Raw genomic sequence first — 15,134 nt, 5'->3', positions numbered from 1 at the left:
AGTTGAATGCCACTTATAAGTTGAAAGTACCAATTTCCTTCAGAAAGAGCTAAATCTGTACATTATTCCAAATTTTGGCCACCAGAGTATATAAAAACAATTCTAATAATTATTAAGTATTACCTCACTAATATGAATATTTATTAAACTTCATAATAAAAAAGTTAGAGACATTTCTAGGGCCAAAAAGAGAGAGCACTGGACAGATAGACAGAGAGTTACTTTAAGGGATAAGGGGCAGGACCACCTAACACCAATGTCCAACCCCCAAGACACATACTTACACACAGTATGCATTTACACTCTCTCACTCTGGCTCTCAGTGCCTCTGTCCAGACTGCTGCTCCAGACCTCAACACCCCTTTCCATTCAAACCAACTTTAAGCCACACGTTTGAGTGTGTGAGCCAGCATTTCATCCAGAGCTTGCTGTGAATTTTTAGGAGCCTCTGAGTTTGTAAAAGTTTCAGTTGGACGACAGAACAGCTACCACGATGAGGATCATACTGCTGCTACTGGTCGCCTTGGCAGGGCCTTTCTTTACCTTCACCCGAGCAAGTAAGTCAACACACACACGCACACGCGTGCGCGCACATTCACACACACACACTAGGTATAGCTATTACATATTCTATCATAATCTCTGTCCATTCTGATGTTATCCCTTAATTACCATACTGTGTTTGTTTCTGCTTCACTTAATGACCATTTCATTCATTAATTCAAAGGACTCTTTTTGTACTAATTCTACGTTTATTATAGACAGTAAATAACTATGTTAACTTTTTATTAGATATGATCACGATATATATATATATATATATATATAAGATTTTCAGTGTTTCTGTGACTATTTGTTTTTTTGTTTTATTACATAAGCAAGATGATTTTTATGATGAAAGGTTTCATATGTTCTAGTCATGAAAAATGTGCCCAGACATCTAAGCATGTGCTGATAAGAGTTTCTCTCATTTGGACAATGTGCTGGGAAAATGATATAATGTTTCATCGACTCTTGTGCCATTAAACATCGGTCTTGAGTTGACCAGCACTGATCTATATCTCGCCATCTCTCTGTCTCTGTTTCTCTCTATTTCTCTCGATCTGGGCTGGGTTATACATGTGTATTAATAGATCTGAGTCTATATTTAAGGGTAGCATTTGAGCACTTAGTTTACAGGCTGGTTACATCTGAGCGCAGAGCAGGCTCCAGAGAGAAAGCGAGAGAGACACCCCTTGTAACCATCTTTGGCGGGGTTTCAAGCCTTCAATCCTTCAGAGGTGGAATAGAGGGGGCATGGAGATTATTTTTAAACAGCAGTGCCTCTGACTCATTGCCCGGTGTCGGTTACAGCTCTCTAGTCTAAACATCACATTAAGACGTTCAGCAAGTTTGGAACTTTGGAAAACTTCACTCCCAGTAATCAGATGAGTGGTATTAGCGCACACTCTTCCTCTCCAGACTTCCCCTGTCTCTCCTTTGGTCTCTCTTATTCTTTCTCCTGTTGCCATTTGTCTCCCTATCTTACAAGTTTTGTGGTATCACTCCCTGTTTTAAAAGTGAAGTGCCAACGGTTGAACATTTCTTCTCCATAATCCTCCATATATACAGTTCTGTGCAAAAGTCTTTAGGCACATTATATGTTTCGCAACAACGTTTGTCTTAAGATGGTTATTTTATCTTCTGCTTTAGAGTGTCAATAAGAAATATATATTTTCCAAACATTCCTTTTGCAAGCAGAATAGAAGTAGTACAAGGAGTCCTACAACAGATGGTATGACCCATACAGAGTCAGTATGGGATTACATGAAGCAGTTTAGTTTGATAGAATATTTAAATAAATAGAAGAACTGTGGTAATTTTCCAAGATGCTTCGAACTACCTTGAAAAATTGTGCACAAGTGTACCTAGGAGAATTGGTGCTGTTTTAAAGGCACAAGGGGGTCATGCCAAATATTGATTTAACCTTTTATGAATACTGCACTTTGTATAAAGTTAATTGACAAATAAAAAAGTATTCACTCACTATTTTACATTTTTCACAACTGCCTACAAAATTGCACAGTACTGTCGATAATATACAAATGATCTCTTCTACTGTATATCTTCTCGCAATAATGTAAATACTAACTCCTTGCTGATGTAGAAATTACTATAACACTAAATTATCTAAGGAAAGTGGTAAAAGCATGGATATACTGTTTACTGTCTAAATCCATAAATTGTAGATCCTTATCTGTGTACGGCTATAACTACATGACTCAATCTGTTATGTGTTGTAGTGTGTGTTATGAATACACACTGACATTTGAAAGTACATCTAGTTATTGGGTGTACTGGGAGATAATTTAGCTACATGAACCCTGAGCCTCTCACATGGCCTCTTAAAAGTAACCACAGGCACGCCCCGACCTCTTTACTGAGCTCAGTCTGAACTTCACATACTCAATCTGAATCTCAGAACTTAATTTCAATCAGATTTTTGCACAGCTGAATCTGCATTAATTCAAGGTGATCAACCATAAAACTCAAAGTAATTTTACTCAAAAATCTGAATCCGCCCCTCACAGTGCTTGACAAAGTCTGACAAAGCTGAATCTGAATTAAATTCATAGTGCTAAATTTGAATCAACTCCATTGTATGAATTAATTCCTCAATCTGAATCAATTCCTATGAGATCTGACAGAATAGAATTCAACATATTGTGCCGAATTAAGTCCATACAATTTAAATGACCCTCATAATCTGAATCCACTTGTCAATCTGAATACACCCCTCAATCTGAATTGCATTCCTAAACTCAAACTAACTCTTCAGAATTCAGAATCAGTTCTTTTGACAACGTTTACACTTGGTATTAAGATGCATCTTGTGATTGGATTTAGAGGGAAGGATCTCTGATTTCATGATGACTTCAGTCACTTTGCTACTGCAGGATATTAAAATCGCAAGTCAGAAAAGACACAGAAACAGCACTCTTTTTTTTCTTTCAGATGAAGGTGAAATTTAATCTAAGCACAAACGCTACATTTTGAACAGAATTGAACCATTATTTTAGCTACAGGTGTGTGTGCTTGTTATCTGTGTCTCTGCATGTTGATATCAGACACACTGAAGACGATCTGTGAAGCTATCGTGATTGTATATGTATCTACTTTTTAAACGTTCTTATCGGACGGTTCTTTCCGGTTCAAGACGCTCGTAAACGGCAAAGTTTAAACTTTTGTTTTAGCATAACAGTTGATTGACAGAATTGACGGTTGGAGCTTCACTGCTGTCTGGGATGCCTTCAGGATGGACATGGTCACATTTGTTTTTGAACAGCCTTCGTATGTGGCTTTCGTGATCTGATCACAAAAATAGACCCCGTTTAAACCTGTATTTAAGGCTAACCACTTTGGATCGGATCACCAGAAACGCATCTTAAAACAAGGTGTAAACGGGGTCTTAACACCTCAAGTCTTCTCAAGCTTGATTGGAAGGAATTAAGATTTGTTGGGAACTGCAGCGCTCTGGCAGATATACAGCCTATTCAGAGTTTTGACTCCCTTTCTCTGGAGTATTGTGTGCTGTATTCAGATCAGGCTGTGAATGTTAATCTGTGATATGTTGTCTGGAGAGTGTGAGTCTGAGAGAAAACAACTGTGTGTGTGTGTGTGTGTGTGTATGTGTGTGTGTGTGTCTCTGTTCTGTGTCTGTTCAAGTGATAAGAGTGATTTTCCACTTGCTATGTCCTCTGCTTCCCACTCATGACATGCCATGCAACGTGAATGTGTGTGTTTTTTTGTGTGTAAGCAGGAGTGAATCTACCTCTTTATGAGATGTTCTTCTCTCCTTCTCCCAGTACTAAAAACATTCCAGCATTATACTCCCTCGCAACACATATGCACACATGCTGAAGCAGTAGATTGTGATGGTGATGGATTGGGCTGAAGAGGGTTCTCTGTCTTTCCTTTGTGTAACCGTGGAAAAGGTTTTGTTCCCTGTTTAACAGACACCCAATATTGGCCTCATTTTCTCTATTTCCCTCCATCTCTGCTCTTTACCTTTGTATTTGTCTCACCCTGTTTTTTTCTTTCCCTTGTATGGATTTAATTTTCTCAGGGGAAATGTTTCAGGCTTGGTCAAAGACATTAATTGGCTCACCTAATGTGAGATTTTTACTGACATACTCACATACCTGCTCTATTTTAGTGGATACTAGCAGAAAGGCAGTTTCTCACACTATTTCCCCCTCCTTCCCCTATAATGTACATTTATGTACAACAGTCATGCCAGTCTGTACAACACAGAGAAAGAGAGCAAGAGAACAGTTAGCTCTTTCTTCATACTCTGCTCCCACCAACACGTCATGTGTATTTATGTGAATGTGTGTGTGGCAGTGGTTGGAGAGGAAGAGAAACATACTTTATTTCCTTTATCTGAGCAGTACAAGATTTGATGACTTTTTCTCCACTTGCCATCTGAACACACATAAACAATTTGGACTTGATTCAATAAGTGGAAAAAAGGGACACCTCTACTGTTCACAGTCGAAATTGGCCAACCAAATAAATGGGAAAGACTGAATAACAGATACTGTACAATGTCTATATCAACCACAATGCAGAACAAACACAAATGGAAATGAAGGGGTGAAACTATAAAACATGCAGATTGCAAAACATACAATCCCCAGCCACACACACATTTGAACTGGTGACACTATGCAATTTTTTCAAATTTTGTCAAAAGAAATTCTAAATCAGCCACAATACAGAACACACACACATAAATGAGGGGATAAGACCATAATATACCTACAGTGCAGCACACGCACACACACATACACACACACACACACACACACACACACACACACACACACACAGAATAAATATTATGACATGTAAGCTCAAATAATGTGTAGAAGTCATCGTTCTGCAGTCACTCTGTCAAACAGCAAAACCCAGTGGATTACAAAGGGAGGCAGCATCTCTCAAGCAATCTCATTCAGCACCTGTAGCGTGGCATGAATGAGAGAGGGATGAAACACTGAATACAGCATAAGGGTGAGACAATGTAATGGGAGACAATGGCTCCGATTATCAGCGATTCGTTCAGTATGCTGTCAATCAATCAATGCGACAGTGCCCACCTCTCATGCTCTCTGCCCGCAGCGGGTCTCTGCAGATCGCTTTGAATAGGATGAACTGATGGAATTGGAGAAACTATTTGCACAGAAAAAACTAAATGACTCAGACTTGTTGCTGTATTCTTGTAGGTATTATTTTTGAAATAATTAATATTATTTTGGGGGAAGGGTTGGGGGAATTATAAAACAATGCATACACCTGATGAGTCTTTGATTTGACTTGATTTAGTAAAGAGTGTTAATATAAATTTACAAAAATAGTATTTTATGCTATTTACTGTGTAAGTTAAAAGGTATTTCATAATTTCATAAGGAATGTGTATATTTCATATGCCTTTCTGCCTTTATGTTGTTGCATTTATAAGGAAAATATGTGACTTTATATATCATATATTTTTATGCAGGCCTACTTTTTCATATCATATGTTGTGATAAATAAGATTTCAGATTTGTATGAGTTTAACCTGAGAGCTATTTAATTGTCAACTAAAACTGAAATAGGAATTTATAATGGGAGACAAGCGAACGCTGAGATGGCACTCTGCCTCCTCATTTCAAAAGTCCACCACACACCACTGATTGTCAAATAATGCAAAATACATTTTTTCACCTTATGACAGCAATCTGTCCTCAATACATGAAACATTCTCATATTTTCTTCATGTTGTAACTTATAGAAGTGTAGGTTTTTCTGTAGTGACGTTACATAAATTAGTTTATTTGCATATGCAAATTAACAGTGAAATCGATAAATATAGATGAATATTTTTATTGTTTTTATTTCAGGAAATAAGACATTTTATAATTTATAAAAATAAAAAAAAAGTTACACCTGTACAGTTTCCTTACAGCAAACAGTAAAGTAAATGTCCCTTATTTATCAGAACAGGAGGGTTACGCAATTCTTCATACTCCAAATAATAAGTATTACTTTAAATGTCTTACACACTGACAAATGTTTGATCAAGGAAATGCTTTTTGTTGTTTACCCTTCATTATTACCCAATTTCTGGCCATCATATATGCATAATGTGCTTGCAAAGTGAAGAAAATGGGTTTGTTGCCCAGAGGCAAAATGGGCAATTACTGAAGATATTAATTCATACAACTATGCAAAGGCAAAACACAGTAACTACACATGTCAAAATGAAGTACTGGGTGTCCCTAAGAATATGATCTGTACTGTGACAGACAGGTTTGGCTCAACTATGCTCAGACTGATCTACATACCTAATCAGTGCATTAACACATGGGCACAACACATTTGTCTAGAGTAGACAATCATGTCATTTTTCTCAGTTTCAGTGTTCACATAGTTACTGCGTTTAGCCTTTGCAGTGCAGCACAGCACACAATGTGCTTAGTCTTATATGTTTAACCTATGCTGAGTTTGATATTTTAAACTGTGTAGTTCAGTAGCTGAGGTGGTGTGATTGTAGAGGGAGGTTTCCTTCAAATCGCCAAGAGAAAGACACTCATATGGATTCCATATGGCTTATACGCCAACACACAGCACAGATCTGAGCACAGTTTTGCAGTGCTTCTAATGGTTCCTGAGGTCTTAGAGAGTGATGCAGAAACATCCCTAATCAGCCCCAGAGGAAAACAATGCCAGTTTTGCCCTTTTTTGAACAGTGAGAATTTTCACCCATGCATCATTTCCTTTTGGGCAGTTAAAGTCAACTTTGCACAGGAAGTGAAACAATTAGTCTGAAAGAGAGCATGACGTAGACAGGAAGTGACCTTAATAGTTTAGTGCTGAGTAGAAGGGTGTGATTTTCTGGGTGGGTGTGGTTGGATATCTTTGGACTAAACTTATGAGTATATGTGTAAGTGTGTTTTTGTCGGGCCATTGGAGAGGCCAGAATGTTCTTACTATTAAATACAGGCCATGAGAAATGTCTGGCGCCATGTGATACAGTCACCAGAGAACCAAGACACAGAGCAAATAGGATCAGCGTCTCTGGAATTTTTCTGCTCTCATCCAAATCTGTTAACTCTGCCCTTTTCGATACATACGAAAAGGCATCATTTCACACTCAGTTTAGATGGCTGAAGAAGTGCATCATCCGTGTAAAATCATAGTACACTTCTTTTTGCTGTATTTTTAGTGTGAACATTCTACTCACACTACTTACACTACAAAATGACATACAAGAGTACAGAAGTGTGCAGTTTGGTACGCACCAAAAGAAAAAACATTTAATGTGACCATTTTTTTATTTAGTTCAGGGTCAGAAATCCACAGGGCTCGGGGCAAAAATGCCACCAAAATTGACAAAGTTCCCGGAAAATCAAAATATGGGAGCAAAATAATTAATTCCTCTATTTTATTTGCAATATCTAATTTATTTCTTAAAATTCTATTATATTCAAGTATATACTGTAGTCTGTACTATTGCATTTATTATAAGATTTGATTATTCAGATTAATAATTATTACTCAAAAATATATTAGCAAATTATGTCAGTAGATTCATTAAATTTAATTGTTTTACATAAAAGATTGAAGATTTTGTTACAGATATGTTTAGAAAACACATAATACCCCTTTTCAAATCAAGAAATTCACAATTCAATGAGGAGGAGGGCGTGGCTAGGCCGAGATGGTGCATGGCCGGCACTAAATCAGCTGATCAGCGGGAGAGCGAGATAAAGGAGCCGAGGTACCAATTCGGGAGAGAGAGAGACGCACGCATGTTTATGTTTGTTTTATGTTGAGTTTGATATTAAAGTTTGTGTTTATTGTTCAGCCAGTTCCATGACATTAATTTATGTATTTCCATGCTTGAAACTACATACATTTTCAAGCGATATTGTAGTATTTTTTGATTAGGCACTGAACAGAATTCTTAAAAAAAAATATTTAGGCAAAGAAATGGCTTTGAAGCTCTTGGAGGACAGAATTTTATGGGGGGACTTGATATTGCATGACACCGGTCCTCTAATATCATTGGGCAGTAGTACTGAGATTTAGTATAACAGCAGAGGAATCAATTTGTTTGTATCACTCTGCTTGTCTGAGTTTGCAGCCCATGGCAGAATGGCCATAGGGAGAACCGGGACTTTTCCTGGTAGGCTGGCCATGAAACCCCCTCCCCCTTTTTTTAATTATTCAAATCCAGGGCTGATTTCTCTTCCCAGTTTACTCCTGTTTGCAGTTTTACAAACAGGCTGCCAGTCTGTGTATTTTTCTGCTGTAACACACAACCCTTGATCCTACTAAGCTAATTTTAGAGCTAATTTTGGTAGTGATATTGTGATATTACTGAAAGGGATAGTTTACTCAAAAAGTGAGGGTGAGTAAATAATGACACAATCTTGGGCAAACTGTCCCTTTAATTAACTTCTGCTTGAATTTTTGCCAGGTACTCTAGTATCAACAGCTTCTGTGGCTGTATATACAGTAGCTGCATCAGAACAGCCTCCTGAGGTCACAAAGATAGCAGAAGAAGCAGCTCCTCAAGAAGTAGTTTCAACAGCAGCTGCTCCTGTTCAAGAGGCACCGGAGGTGGCTGCCACCACAGTCGATGCTGGTGAGCCATCAGTTTCCACAGAAGCACCAAGAATACAGTCGGCAGCACCAACACAAGCAGCCGCAGCAACAGAAGCAGCAACAAAAGCAGCAACAGAAGCAGCAACAGAAGCAGAAGCAGAAGCAGCAACAGAAGCAGCAACAGAAGCAGCAACAGAAGCAGCAACAGAAGCAGGAGCCACAGAGTCAGCCAACAATGAAACATCTACATATGTTGAAAAATCTGAGGTGGAGGTGGAGGAGCAAGAAGGTTAGATACACACTTTCACAGACAAACACACAGTGTAAGGGACTGTTCACACGCAATGCAGCATCCATCTGCGCTGTTAATTTTTTCACTCAGTTTTTTTATATAAACATGTGCAACATGAAATCTTTGACCATTGTGGCACATCTTGCTGTTTTTTTTAGCATCTTGTTTTAAAACAACACTTGACTTTCTTACGGTGGGCCCAGGGGTGCACAGCACAACAAAATTAGCAATACAAATAAAAGCTGAATGCACACCATAAATAAACCACAGCACAACCATATTAAACCTCAACACAATGAAATGAAGTCACAACACAATAGTAATGTGAAGTCTGATTAATTTCCATGAACCAGTGTTTTGAACGGTTCGTTTCAATGAACCGTTTCAAATGAAAGATTCAGTAGCTCTTTTACATTATCACGCATTGACGTCACTTGTACGTAATTCTAACATCCTGGTGTCAAGATATTCACCCTGAAACATTCAAATAAAGCTATATGTGAATGCATATTGCTGATTATTACCTTTTACTCAAATAAGAAGGGTGTTTATTGTCATCAGTGTTTCATTCTGTGATCCTGCATGTAGAAAAGCCTATAACTAACAAATACTGTATTGTTTACATTTTGCTGGATAAGTTTCCTACATTAAAGTTTTACACTTAAAGCGCCCAATACAGACTCTGATGTACAAATGCGGATATGATCTACATGTCTAAAGCATATAAAGAATAAACTAGTCTCACCAGAAACTATGATTTAGCTTACAGCAACTTAATATATAATCTTCATGCACAATAAAGAATTGTATAATTCATTTACATCTCTCGACTTAAAGTTTTTGCATGTTTTCACAAAAGTTATATTTAATAAAACTAGTCACAAGCATCTTTTCATTACATTTTGTTGTCATCAAAGAAAATAAAATTTTGCCCCAGGCTCGTTCAAGTCCTTGATACATGCATGTTCATCGTATCACCAGCTCACGCATCAGACTCCTCGTAATCCTCTGCAAACTTCGGCAGTTATTTGGACCGGCTCATTTGGTTCTTTTTGAGTCAGACACAACCGAAAAGCTAACTTTCAATTCTGCCTGTAGGTGTGATTCGTTAATTTCGAAAACGTTTCTTTGGTTCAATAGTCGGTCTAGTTACTAGTAACCACCTATCCTGCACCTGTCTCAGGAGTAAGGCTACTGGTCTACTGAATTTGGTGTCATTTTAGTATGTTGTTACTGATACATAAGTTAATGTAATTTAGATTCCTTTAAAATGTCCATCACATACAAACACATCAGGAAAACGAATATATTTTTATTAATTTGTATTAGTAACATCATCGAGTAAAAATGCCTAATTCTCGAGACCTTCATTTGCAAATAATCCAAATATAGCAAAAAATACATCTGTAGGTTTATGAATGGTATCTTTAGCTACTGCAGTTAACTTCTCAATACGTCCTTGTCAAACTTCGACGGTTAGTGGGACCGGCTCATTCATTTATTTTTGAAGTGGACAGTTCGGCATGCTGCTTAGCCAGTAAAAGTACTTCAGCTGTGCATCTTGTGTCATCAACCCAGAACTAAAGTTTGATTTTGTGAATCGGCTCAACCAGTTACTTGCTGAGTATCGCCTAAAAAGAACTAATCATTCAGGAAACAGACATCATTACAACATAGCTGAAAAGCCACAACACTAAATTAAGCCAGAGCACGACAGAAAGGCCACAGCACATTGGAAATAAGCCACAACACAATGAGATTAATCCAAAACAAAACGGAAAATCCAAAACACAACAAAATTAAACCACAATTCATTGAAACTTGGCCACAGCACAACAAAAAAGCCACAGCACAACAATATTAAGCCACAACACAATGAAATTAAGCCTTTTCTTTGTGTGTTGTGGCTTAATTTCAAAATTAGCTTAGCTAAACTAAGCTTTGTTGTGTCTGGGCCACCATACTTTTTTCTTCTGTGGAACACAAAGGAAGATGTTAAGCAGAATTGACTTTCACTATATATACAGTGAAAGTGATTGATCACAGAGGCAGTAATTCCATTTTGTGGTCCACAAACGAAAGAAAGTCATACAGGTTTGGAACAAAGTGAGGGTAAGTAAATTATTTTGAATTTCTATATTAATTATTTTTTTATATTTTATAATTGATTTTCATCGAGACCCCTGTGTTCTATTCCATTTCTCTGTGCCGCATCTAACTGATTTAGAACACAAGGACACATCCTGTGTGAACAGACCCTAATTAATTCAAACATAAGCATGTGTGTGACAATAAGCAGTTTCTGACATGATAGCTTGTGTTCTTCCTCTCTCTAGTTATGGGCACGGGACAACTGGTGGGTATTGTAATCGGTGCATTGACTGCAGTGATAGTGGTCATTGTTGTAATCGTCTTGGTGGTCAGGAGAATGGGACAGTACTCGTAAGTACTATTTGTCTCTTTTTGCGCAATTATGAGCAGTCAAAAAACAGTTGTCTCATTTATAATTTTGAGTGTGACACTATGCTGCTTGAGGGTGCCTGCTTTTGGAATGTGTTCTCTGAATGAATGTCTGGGGTGAAATGAGATTTGCATGTTAATAGTTAATGGTTTTCTGTGTTGTAGGACTTCAAAGAACCGAAAGCCTAAAAAACAAGAGGGCATCATGATCTCTGTAATCATCTTATTGATGCATTGATAATCCCTATTAATTGGTGTAACAAAATTGCTAATATTTATTGTTTAAATGTATTGTAACATTTGTCATGTTACAATACATTTACACTACATTCCTTATGTTGCACCTCCATGCTCTGGCAGTATTGGAGACAAACCACTGCTAAACTCTATCTAGGATCAGAATGTTAAACAGAGAAATTATATCATAATGGAATCCAATAACAGCAGAACAGAATGTTTACCTCTAGAATCAATAAGTGATACAGTCACTATGGTTACCAGCAATCTCCTATTAAATGTGTACAACCTGATCATCTGAGAAATTCAAACTTTACAGTTTGAATTTCTGTAAAAACTGTACAACTGTACTGACAGTTTTAAAATGGTGTGGCAACAGTGCTGTTCATGCGATACTAATTAGTTGGTTCCATGGTACTAATATGGTGTTGTCCAAAAAACTAAATAATATGGCCAAAAATAACCCATAGAATTCAAATGATCTAAACATTATTCCTGGTTTATAATTTGGTAACAAACGGCATAACATTATTTTCTTCCTATGTATTTTTTGTCTAGTTTTCCAGTAGAAATATGTAAACATTCTTTAAAAAGATTTTAGCATAAGAAAACAAGACATAAGTAGTACAATTTTGTAATGGTTATGCTAATAACAAGAAAGCTATTTGTCAATATGTTAAGAAGAAAAAAACTTGATTCAAAGGGAAAACAAGTTTATTTTTTTATTACCCCAAAATAGTTTTTTTTAAGCTTTAAATTTAGAATTTGCAAACAAACGATACATTTTATATGATTTCTCTTAAAAAAAGACTAAATGTCTTATGCAATTTTGCTTTTCAAGTAATCTTTTCTTGTTTTAACTATGTTTACATATTTTTATTAGAGAAAACAAGACAAATACTCAGTTAGAAAAATTATTTTTCTGTTAATTCCATGTTCTTCCATTCTACCATTTGAATTCAAAATAAGAAAAGTAAAAAATACTCAGTAAGAAATGTATATTTTGCTGTGTAAAATATTTTTTTCATTTAACTCATAAATGCAAATGTTATTTTTTAAATGTATAAACATGTCAATTGTTTCTTCAATTATACAGTTATTCATGTATTTTCTTTCTTGTGTTAGAAACAATCTTGTGCCTGATGTACCATATTTGTACTAAACTACCTTGTCTTTCTTTCTTTCTTTCTTTCTTTCTTTCTTTCTTTCTTTCTTTCTTTCTTTCTTTCTTTCTTTCTTTCTTATCTATCTATCTATCTATCTATCTATCTATCTATCTATCTATCTATCTATCTATCTATCTATCTATCTATCTATCTATCTATCTATCTATCTATCTATCCATCCATCAGCCCCTGAGAAGAAAACCAGCTCGACAGGAACAAAAGAAGAAGACATTCTGGAAGTTCTGAACTATTGTTCTGATTATAAAAAACAATGCTAGCAGTACTCTAACCATCCAGGACTATAAGGGAAGCAGGAGAGAGGTCCCATTCACTTTCCAATTGAAAAGGATGCCCTGCCCAACCATCCCAGCCTTCCCATTTGCCTCCATCTACCCTGCCCTACTCCCCTAATCTAGCTTGCGAAGCCCTATTGATCACCGTACATAGGGAGGCCACATGAAGTTACAATACTTACATTTTTAACCATGTAAACGGGATGAGTGAATGTGGTCTCACTAACTCTGAGTTTGTGAAAGACCTAATAAACAAATACAAACTCAAACAGCACATGCAAGCAAAAGCTAATATATTTTTATATAAATCCAGCTGTGTAAATACCATACCAAAAAAACTCCACAGTGTCTTCATCTGTCACAACAATTAATTATGCATTAGATTTTACATTTCTCTCAATTGTTTTTCCCTATAGAGTTGTCCTATAAAAGTATTATGTGTTATATGCAGTTTATGAGCTGTTATAAGCAGATTTACATTCATGCATTCGGCAGACACTTTTATCCAAAGCGATTTACATTGCACTTTTTACAAGGACAACCTGGAGTTTAGTGTTGTTGGCTGTGGGGATCGAACCAGCAACCTTCTGTTTACCAGTTCTGTGCTTTAGCCCACTATGCCACCACCACTCCAGGTGCTCAGGACATGTGCTCAGGACACGTTCGTAAAAATGTCTAATTTGCTAGTTGAGCAGCCTTAAAACTGACGCCTAACATCTAATACATAGTTTTAAATATAGTTAAGTGGAGCAACACAGTAACGGCTCTCATATAGGGTTTTAATTGAAGTGCATTAATATGAAGTGACTTGACTGCCTTGTTCTTAACTGTCACCCATTCCAAAAGTGACATCACTTCCTCAGGGACACATCACTGAGTGTTCCAATCAGCTTTGCTCCAGCACACAGCTGCTATTGGCATGTATCAATAAAATCCTGTTGTTTTTCACCCTGGAGTAAATTATTTTAACAGCATACAGACATTCTGTATCAATAAACCTTGTACATCTTGCATGGTATAGTTATTTGTATTTTCTTTGTGTCAGTGATGTGGTTTCACAATCTGTTCACACTGAAGTTTATTGTGTTTATTTCTGACGTTCTAGAGCATGGCTGTACTGGGCTTTGCTTTAAGAGATTGGCAATGAGTGTGCTGAATGATGAAAAACACATTTTAATATTGATAAGAGGCTTTGGTCACTGCAACTGTTTGCAAAAATATTTTCATTGTTTTCTCTTTATAATACATTACTCCATGTTTTCACTTTTCCGTTCGATGTCAGAGTCCTCTTAAAACAGAGTGTTTGTCTGTGTTAGGATAATTTTTGTGGTGATTGTTCATTCTGTTTCTCAATAATAAAGTTAAAATGAATGAAGTATTGTTGTATTGTAACAGTGGATTTCAGATAACATTGTTTATGCTTATCTGTGTTTACTTTTCTGCTCTATTCACTCAGCATTCCAGCTCTTCAAACACACACACACACACACACACACACACACACACACACACACACACACACACACACACACACACACACACACATAACTCACAAAACAACTGCTATGATCTCCTTAGAAGCTGTACTACTATTTACTAAGGGAGTTGATGTGACTCTTTATGATAAATATCAACAAAAATATTTTGCTGAAGAAAGTGGTAACACTTGAGTTATTATTGATGGGTTAACAACCTTTTCACTAGTAATGACACACACACACACACACACACACACACACACACACACACACACACACACACGTTGTTGCGGATATCCTTATGAGGACTCCCCATAGACACAATGAGTTTTATACAGTACAAACTATCATTTAGTATGTTTTTTATGCAATTTGATTTATGGGGACACTAGTAATTCCCTCATAAACCACATTTATAGTATGAAACCCTTGTAATTACCAATTTGTAAACAAAAAAATGTCCTCGTAAACCACCCAAAAAAAATCTTCTCTCATCCATATTTTTCCATATTAAACTGGGAAGAGAGCTAAAAGCAGGTAGATAATGAAATACACTTTGTGCTAGTTCTTGTGTGTG

General features: G+C 36.7%; 1 protein-coding gene across 1 annotated transcript; it reads left to right on the top strand.

The window, feature by feature from the left end:
• The first annotated feature begins 311 nt into the window (after positions 1-311).
• Positions 312-14,449, top strand: LOC127630407 (uncharacterized). Its single transcript, XM_052107877.1, has 4 exons — positions 312-557; positions 8,504-8,920; positions 11,260-11,365; positions 12,973-14,449. Exons 1-4 carry the CDS (start codon positions 494-496, stop codon positions 12,977-12,979), a joined length of 594 nt encoding a protein of 197 aa, XP_051963837.1. The 5' UTR covers positions 312-493; the 3' UTR covers positions 12,980-14,449.
• Positions 14,450-15,134: the final 685 nt, after the last annotated feature.

The sequence above is a fragment of the Xyrauchen texanus genome, chromosome 37 (assembly GCF_025860055.1).
Source record: "Xyrauchen texanus isolate HMW12.3.18 chromosome 37, RBS_HiC_50CHRs, whole genome shotgun sequence".
In the NCBI taxonomy this organism is placed as follows: domain Eukaryota; kingdom Metazoa; phylum Chordata; class Actinopteri; order Cypriniformes; family Catostomidae; genus Xyrauchen; species Xyrauchen texanus.
The sequence above is the reverse complement of the archived record's forward strand: the minus strand, read 5'-3'. Positions and strand labels throughout refer to the sequence as shown.